Here is an 8,832-nt window from a genome sequence, read left to right as displayed (position 1 = left end):
CCGGGGCGGCTGACGGCGCTGTGTCCTGCAGGACTCGGGCGCCCGGGTGGCCATCAAGTCCTGCCGGCTGGAGCTCAGCGTCAAGAACAAGGACCGCTGGTGCCACGAGATCGACATCATGAAGAAGTGAGTGCGGACGGGTCGGCACGGGAAGCCGGGGCCCAGCGGCCCTAAGCCAGCCGCGCTGAGGGGCCGGGGCACGGGGACAGGCGGGCCCAGCCCCTGAACCAGCCGGGATGAGGGACCGGGGCTGCGGACAGCCGGGCCCTCAGCCCCTGAACCAGCCGGCATGAGGGACCGGGGCTGCGGACAGCCGGGCCCTCAGCCCCTGAACCAGCCGGGATGAGGGTCTGCCTGTTGCCCAGCGGCTCTGCACTGGTTTCTCTGTTATCCCAAGATGTCTACGCACTTCTGATCTGGTGTACCAGCTTGTGCCTTGGCTTGGGACCTAGCGACATACAAACACCCTTCACTCTTGTGCTGCCTGGGCTCTTTGTCCATCCTAAATTCCTCCAAACTCAGACCACACGGTGTGTTGAGTTTTAATGTGGTGACATGTTCCCATACCATGCAGCCCGTTCATCTTTGATCTAGCAACCAGGGATCTAGGAATTGCTTTTTTTCTGTCGTGCTCCGGCATGTACAGATTAATGTCTCCTAACACTTTCTCATGAGAAACTACGTACACTGTGCTGCCCGCCATCCCTTTCTCCAGCATGTCACTCTGAGGTACCTGTGAACCAGAGCTGGCCAGGTTTGTCCTCATGGATGTCAGCGGCAGCTCTGGGTGTCATGGTCTCATACAGTTGTTCCCTCATCCTGAGAATTCCTCCTCCCTTTTGAGAGATATCCTGGAGCATGAAATGCTCTGTCCCACTGGTGGGAGCAGGGATGCTGCTCAGTTTGAGTTGTCCTCGGCAAGGCCTGCAGTGCCCTTGCTGCATAGAGCTTTACTGAGCTCCTGCTCTGCCTTTTTGTCACCCTTGCCTGCTCACTGTGTGCACTAACGTTGGAGGAAACCACTTGCAGGCAACCTGAGTTCATATGGCCTGGGCTTGGTGATCACTGTTTTTGTTGGCATCATCACCGTGCTCGTTTTCTGAATACAGGTGCTGAGCCGCACAGCTACAGCTGCTCTTGCGGCTTCCAGAGGCTTTGGAAGGTGTACACAGAAGTGCTTTGTCTTCACTTCCTTCTGCATGTGTCGTTTATTCCCAAGGGTAACATATATCGGAGACAGTCAGGAAGCAGCTGTTTGAATTCAGCTGCAGAAATGAATCCTGCTCCGTGTATGTGGATTTCACCTACTTGGTTCTACCTCCCTAGAACAGTTACACAAGTGTTAACGGATTCCTGTGAAACCCTTGGGCCAGGGGGAAACTGTTCCCACGTGTAGAAACAGATGCATGTATGTAATGACTTTGCCAGAAATGTGCAGGAATCCAGAACTTGAGCCCGGATCCCCATCATCAAAGTCCTGTACCTTGACTTTGAGACGTCATTTGTCCTCATCACTGGTTTGTGTATTCCCAAGGTATGGATTTTATGCATTTGGATGCTGGTAGGTACCAGTTGAAGAGTGTGCTTCTCAGCAAGGATATATTTGGGGAACAGAAGTTGTACCTGAAACATAAAACATAGTTGGTTGACAATCTGTTGTCTCATTCTTCCAAAAGAGGAGTCAAGAGTTTTCATCCAACTTTCCATGTGCTTAGGTTGAACCATCCCAATGTAGTAAGAGCCTGTGAAGTTCCCGAGGAGATGAACTTTCTGGTTAATGACGTTCCCCTTCTGGCAATGGAATATTGTTCAGGGGGGGACCTCCGGAAGGTAATGTCTGCTTTGCTTTGCAATATGTAGCAAAATAAGTGGCCTTAACGCTCTTTCTGTAGCTGTGGTTGTCTGTGAAGCCATGTATGTTCTGTGACGCTTTTCTTCTTTGGTACAGGGGTGGGGAAGTAAATGTAAAGTGGAAAAAAAACACGTGTAGGAAATGAAGCTTGTGTTTTTGAAACCAGAAGACAGAAAGCAATCTGGGGCAGACACTGTTATCCTGAAGCAGCATGTCCTTTCACGGAACTGCTTTAGCGTTAATACTGCTTCCCACAGCCTAGATACCCGCATCCAGTGCGTTTGGCTTTGCTGCAATGTGTCTCTATCTGTTTGGAGTCTGATCTGGTTTTGATTCACGTGTATCCAGTGTTGTATTGCTCTCAGCACAGGGAATGATCCTTTTGGTACTGAATTGGGGCCTCCAGGGCTTCAGAGACTTTCCTGTTTCCTGTTGAACTGGGAACTACCCTCCTGCAAAGCAGCAACACCCAAGAATAAAGGAACCTTTCAGTAGTTCCCCAGGCAGTGGCTGTATGGCCTGTTAGAGTTTATGCTCCCTTTCTGTTGCAGCTGAATTCGGGAAGCAGCCATTTGTATATGGGTGAAAAAGCAAATCCCTGTTGATTAAGGTTTGCTTAGAAATTGCCTTATCTAAGTGATCAGGAAGCTCGTTTTTCTGTTGTTTTTGTTACTGGTGTTAAACAGCACTGGAGGAACGTGAGCAGATGTTGAATGCAATAACTGCATATCTGTGAGAGCAGCTAGTGTATTGGTAACTTAATGAGCCTCACTTTGTGTTTTTGAGTTATTTAGAACAGTAGGGACAATTTTAAGGTTGGCAATGAAAGGAAGTGGGTATGTATGAAAATAGCATTTGGATGTTGCAAACACACGTAGCTGACCACGTTCTTGGTGACGCTTGGATATTGTATTTTTGCAGTAAAAGTTTTGAGACTACTTGAAGGTAAATTGGAGACCCTGGCCAAGAAACTTAGGGTTATATTAGCTCTACTTGTAATGCAGTGTTTGATCATTTAATTTCTAATGATTCCTTAGATGTTGCATAGATGTTGGGACAATTTAGGAAGTAACATGCTTCATTTCATTTGATTGCATGTAATGCTTTGTTCCTTAAAGAAAAAAAAGTGCATGTTTTTTTTATTTCTGATCCTGCTCTTCTTTAAATCTTTCTTTTACACTTGATTGGCATCATTTGTGTTTTGCACCACTTTTAATTTCTCATTGCACGTCTGCAATCTTCCCTAAAGCCTGGAAAAGCATCTGCTTCTGTCTATGGGTCATGCATGTTTTTATGCTTGTGCTCTTCCAGGGTAGTGTTGTGGGCTCTGAGCTTGATTTCTGACTTTGCCCCTTTCCTCCTTTGTTGTTCAGCACATCTACCCAGAGCTTAAGGAGTGAGATGTTGAAGTTTGGCTTCTCCCCCATAGAGGTTTGACTACTGGTTGTGCCTGAAGTGTGGGAGGCAGACAAAAACATGAGGATGCATCCTGGGAGGGGTGGCTGCAGTGCAGAGGTGTACCTCAGTCATCTATAAAAGCCATCAGTGTAGTAAACATGAGATCACATGTTGATTGATCCAGGCCATATGCAGGAAATTGTTGAAGCTACTTATTGACAGATCATTAAGACACTGATTAGGAGGGGTCTTCCTATGGTGCTTCTACCATAGCTTTCACTAGAGGAGAAGAATTCAGGGCAAGGGAGAAGAGAAATGAAGAAGCACTTTAGAGTGGAGGCAGGTCACTCTAACTTGAGAGTTCAGGTCATGGTCCATGCTGTGAACACTCCAGTGATCCACAGGCCAGTGATCTGCTTTTTAGCTTGGATTAAGTAGGTGGGCAACCTAGGAGCCAGTGTGCTGAAGTGTCGAGCAGCTGCTTCTTGTTGTGAGAGGGCAGTCAGGAAGGAGACCGTGTCCCAAGGCAGAGCTAGCCAGCGACCAAGCGCTCCGAGCTGAAGGTGACCTGTGTGGAGTGGGGCCGCCTGCGGCGATAGCACTGTTATCAGAGAATGTGCCCTTTGCTGGTTTTAAGGTGCCTGACCATGAGGTGGGTGGCTGGTCCTGTGCCTCAGACCCTGCAGGGCTCAGGCAGCGTTGTGGGAGTGGGGCATGACTACAGGAGAATGCGGAGGTGGCTGCACAGTGTTTGGCAGCCTCTTGCAGTGGGCACCGATACCTGGGTGGCTTTTCCATAGTGCGGGGTATCACTTGGGTACAGCACATGGAGAAAAACAGGCTCTGTTAGAGTCCATGGCCAGCTTGTTCAGATTAAAGCAGCAGTTGCTTTGGGCTAGCTGGGCTGTTTGGGAGCTGTAAATGGCTGCAGTCATCTTCTCTTCTGTGGCCTGCCCTGAATTTAGGAGTTCAACTGTTGTTTTTCCTTCTTGTCCTTTTATCAGTAAGCTGTGTTTGAATGCCAAGGGCTTAGATGCGTATCCATTCCTTTTGTGTTCTGTCAGTCAGTTTATTTTCTTCACTGGAGAGTTGTTTTTTCAAGCAGCAGTCCTGCTTCAGGTATTTGAGGTGTTCCCAAATCCCATCAAGCCAAACTTCAGCAGATGAGGAACGAGCAGATTCCAGGAGCCTCAGGATCCCTGTTGCCTGCAGCCATATGGCCCTGCCTGCATCTCTTGCCCGTTTGCTTTCTGATGGCTTTCATGCTTTTGTGGTATTATTCTAGCAGTCCAAATCTTTTCAACGCCATCTCTGTGCAATAAACTTTCATTTTGTCCTAGTTGTCTTCTTTTCCCCCATGCTTTCATTTCACAAAGCGAACTAGCTCATTTAACTAGTTATATTTGGGCTCTGCTGTTTTCTGTTGTGTCAGCAGGGGATGGAAAGTTTTGTTCTTGACTGTTAACTGTTGCACTGTGGGTCTAAACATCTTTTTCTCTACTGTAGTTGCTAAACAAACCGGAAAACTGCTGCGGACTCAAGGAAAGTCAAATACTTTCTCTGCTTAGCGACATTGGTACGTAGTCTAATGCCTTTCTTGTGTTTTGGTTTTTGGGTTATTTTTATTATGTGTAATGGCATTTTGCTTTTTCAGCTGACCCTGAAAAGGGGACTAACGAGAACAGGGTGTTAAAAAAAAATCAGGTTTCTTTTCCAGAGGAAGGACTCAGTATCCCTGCTGATCACAGAAACAAGAAGCTTGCGCTAATGACGTGTCTGTGGAATGGGATTGGAAAAGCTGTGTAGTGGCCAGTTGTCGGTAACTGACCTTAACATTTTATTTTGTTAAGGTCACAGTTTTCCATTCAAATCCCATTTCTGTTCCAGGCTCTCGAGATGCCAAACTGCATGTCACTTGAAGGAATGTAACTTTTACAAGCCAAAAAGCAAGAAACCAATGTGAGAAGTGCTAAAGTTGCCCTGTGGCTTCTCTCTGTAGGGCTTCCTTAGTAGGAGGGAAATTTTGTTTGTTCAGGGTGACAGTACAGAGAAGACAATACACTGGAGTGGAGCTGAGAGCCAGGTAGGTATAAGAGCATAGCAGAAGAGGAAGCCAACCATGCCGTGGCTAGTCCAGCAATCTTCTGGCTAATGATTTGCTCTCAACTGAGAGTTAATTAGGTAGGCGATCGCAAAACAAGTGCACCTAAATGTTGTGAAGCTTCTCGTTTTGGAAGAGCAATTCTGTTGGTCTGCATTAGAGTTCTGGCTAGCACAGTGACGGAGATCATTGTCTCCTTTACTCAGCACTGGGGAGCTTACATCTGGATACAGTTGTCCACATCTAGCCCCATGTTCCAGAGGGATGTGGAGATCCCGACAAGGCCATGCAAAGGCTGCCCAGGGCCTGGAGCACTCGGCCCACCAGGAGATGGGCTTGTTGAGTCTGGCTGCAGGGAGGCTGAGGAGGGTCTGAGAGCTGCCTGTGGCTACAGAAAGGGCAGGTACAAAGGTGATGGATGGGACCAAACTGTACTTGGTGAGCAGCGTAACAGGAGGCACCAGCCCTGTGTTGCACCATGGGAGGTAGAAGCATGAGGTTGGAGGAGAAACCTCCTTTCCCATTAACACTGCTGTTGTGCTGTGTATGGCCTAGGGAAGGTCCCCAGCCAGCCTACAGGGAGGCAGAGTGATGACAAGATGAGAATTAGCCAGACAGCAACTTGATACACGTTACAGAAGGTCTCTGATATCACATGGATTTCAGATTCTGCAGTTTGGAAAGGTAGCAGGCAGCAAATCCATACAGGATGGGAGTAGCCCAAGGTGACAGCACTGCTCATGGGGAACAACTTAATTTGATATCTTTGGGTGCCTGCTTTAAAGCTATTTCCCAAGGCTGTAGTAGTCCGTGAAAATCATTCCGTGACATGAACTTGATGGTATCCATAAGTGTTTCATCAAATACCTTATTTTTCAAACTGTTGAGCTTTAGTTTGCTTGATGCCAAATTCTTGACTACCAAGAGCACTGTAAGAAAATAATGTGACGCTTGAAGCTGGCCTTCTGTCCATCAGGAAGTGCCTGGCTTCTTGGACCTGGGGAGGACAAGTCATCTGATTGAGGGTGATGCCTACAGGTGGTTTCTCTAGCAAGTAGGCTTTTCAGGAGAGCTCCTCAGTAGACCTCCTTGGTTTTTCAGTTCTGTTACAGATAACCCGTCTCTACTCATAGGAATGGAGCTAGTTTTGGCATGAGAAATGATTTTGGACATATTGGCCTGGGCTTCTGTCCTTTCAGTGCTCAGAGGGCTTGCAGTTGAGTTCCCGAAATCAAGCGCAACTCTGCGTTCCTTCATCCGTGTTCCCCTTCTACCTGCAGAACAGGGTCTGTTGTCTTCATAATAAGTTGAATGTCTTTGGCATGTCTTTGGCAAAGATTTGAAAATGCAGTGTAGAAGAAATGCAAGTTAGAAGCTGTTAAATATATAAATGAGTGGTAAATCAGTGAAGATGGGGGACTTCCTCCCTGATGGGTTGAATATTTCTCTTAAAATAATCCTGTAATGAATTTACAGTCACATCTGGTTAGAAGTAGGCTTTACACATTGTGCAGTCAGAATATCTTTTGCATAGGAAAATTGTAAATACTCCATGACGGAGATGAGAAAATGCAGTACCTGCCTTGGGCCTTTCATAGGACCTTTTATTTCCATTTGCACATCTCCAAGATTGAAAAATCATGACTTGAAAAAACAAACAAATGAAAAAAACCCCTCAAATTCTGAAAGTTGTCTTTTGCTGTTTTGTCTGTGGCTATGTCCTGTGGCAGATACTTGCTTGATAATCTTTTGTTTAGCGGCCAGTGTTGTTACTTGGGTGGACCAGTAGTGACTTTTCCCCCTTCCTGCAGGCAGTATTTCTCTTGTTTCTTTGTTGTTAGTGGCTCCACAACCCCCTCAAGGCAGTTCAAGTGTGGACTGTTGCCACAGGCCAAAGTCCTGCTCTTTGCCTTTTCTTGGGCGCATGCTCCCATTCCCTCCCTTATTGGAGCTGTTCCTGTATCCAGGTGAGGAGCAGGTTCTGGAAACCAGCCTGGCTAAAACCTGATTATTTTTTTCTTAGAAGTTTCCAGCTGGATCGGTCCCAGGATCAAGCTGATCATGCGGTGCCATAAATGCTTGTGCTGCCATGGAAATTGCATCTGGGAAAGGAGAGTCTGGGAACCTGTGTTCCTTCTGGGGACAGCCCCCATGTAGATTGGCTTGAAGCAGTCATGGAATTTCGTTTTTAGCAGTGGGAGTGACAGAAGTGGTGCTGCTTTGAGCACACCAGTCCCCCACCAGCAGAAGGGAAGCCCTGAGCCCCAAAGTTCAGTGCTGCTGATACGGACTAGGACATTGCTGGTGGCTCCTTGGTCAGCTGCCCCATGCAGCATCAACCAGAGGCTGCCCAGGAATCAGTTTTTAGCTTCAGACGTGCTTCTGCTTCATTGCAGCTGGATGGTCCCTTCCCTGATCGGGTGGTTTGCCTTGTGGTGCTTTGGCAGTGGTGGAAGTTTACTAGAAGCTCTGTAAGCCAGTAGTTGGCAGTAGTTTCAGGTCAAAGGGAAACTCGACTTGTTTCATTTGCTTAATTAATTTCAGTGCTTTCTTTCATCAGCATCTTGTGCTCACATATATAAATAGGTCGTCTTGTTTTCTTGTGTTAATTTACCAAGAACTTAGGCTAGAGGACATGCAGAGCTGTTTCAAGCTGCCTGCACGTTTTGGAGACCTGTTTTGCTTGTCTGCATGCTGTCGTTCATTTTGTAACTCCATAGTTTGAGAAGAATTCAGCTGCCTTCTCTCTTGCCTTCCAGGCAAGAGATGTGACCTGCAGTTATGCCACGAGGTCTGAAATCTGTAGCAACCTTCATTTCTGCAGAGCAGAGGAACAGAGCTAGTTCAGTCCTAGCATAAATTTGACAAACCTTTAAGTCAATAGTTCTTAATGGTGCTTTAAAATGAAAATTTATTGATGTCAACTCCAAAGTCAGGGGTATTGGATTTCTATCAGATGTATCTTTAATCAGTGTGAGTTTATTTTCTCTTAAATCAAACATGTGTCTTTCAGGATCTGGTATCCAGTATTTGCATGAAAACAGAATTATACATAGAGATTTAAAGCCTGAAAATATTGTTCTTCAGGATGAAGGTGGGAAGGTAAGTCAGGTGGCCTCTGTCAGTGGTGCTCCCACTGTCATTTCTGGAAGTTGTCAGCAGCTTTGTCCTACCCAAGAGAAATAAAAGAGAACAAGTAGTTTGTGGCACTGAACTGGGCAGAAAACTCAACTATGAATTTACTAAAAGTTTGTCTTCTTTAAGCCACAAATCCTATTTTGCTTGTTCTTAAATCCTTGTCATTAAAAACAAACAACTTTTACTTCCATTCAAGAACCTGCCTGCAACAGAATATGCGTGATAGGAGATTGTAGCATATCCCTGTGTTTGTGGCTTTGAGGGCTGCATGTATAATCAAGCTAATTCAGAGAGTCAGCCTAATGGATTTCTTAGTGAAAATTGTTTTCTCTGTTGTTACTCT

The 8,832-nt window shown here is 46.3% G+C and overlaps 1 protein-coding gene across 2 annotated transcripts in view; it reads left to right on the top strand.

The window, feature by feature from the left end:
• CHUK (component of inhibitor of nuclear factor kappa B kinase complex) overlaps nt 1–8,832 on the top strand; it is a 32,111-nt gene that overhangs the window by 264 nt on the left and 23,015 nt on the right. The window contains exons 2-6 of one of the 2 annotated variants that reach the window (XM_052798433.1): nt 32–126; nt 1,110–1,534; nt 1,716–1,830; nt 4,757–4,826; nt 8,365–8,453. In XM_052798433.1, the coding sequence (XP_052654393.1) occupies nt 1,407–1,534; nt 1,716–1,830; nt 4,757–4,826; nt 8,365–8,453 (402 nt within the window). In that variant the 5' untranslated portion in view covers nt 32–126; nt 1,110–1,406. The remainder of the gene's footprint in view (nt 1–31; nt 127–1,109; nt 1,535–1,715; nt 1,831–4,756; nt 4,827–8,364; nt 8,454–8,832) is intronic. The other variant, XM_052798432.1, reaches the window with a different exon arrangement.

This window comes from Harpia harpyja, chromosome 10, assembly GCF_026419915.1.
Source record: "Harpia harpyja isolate bHarHar1 chromosome 10, bHarHar1 primary haplotype, whole genome shotgun sequence".
Taxonomy (NCBI): domain Eukaryota; kingdom Metazoa; phylum Chordata; class Aves; order Accipitriformes; family Accipitridae; genus Harpia; species Harpia harpyja.
The sequence above is the reverse complement of the archived record's forward strand: the minus strand, read 5'-3'. Positions and strand labels throughout refer to the sequence as shown.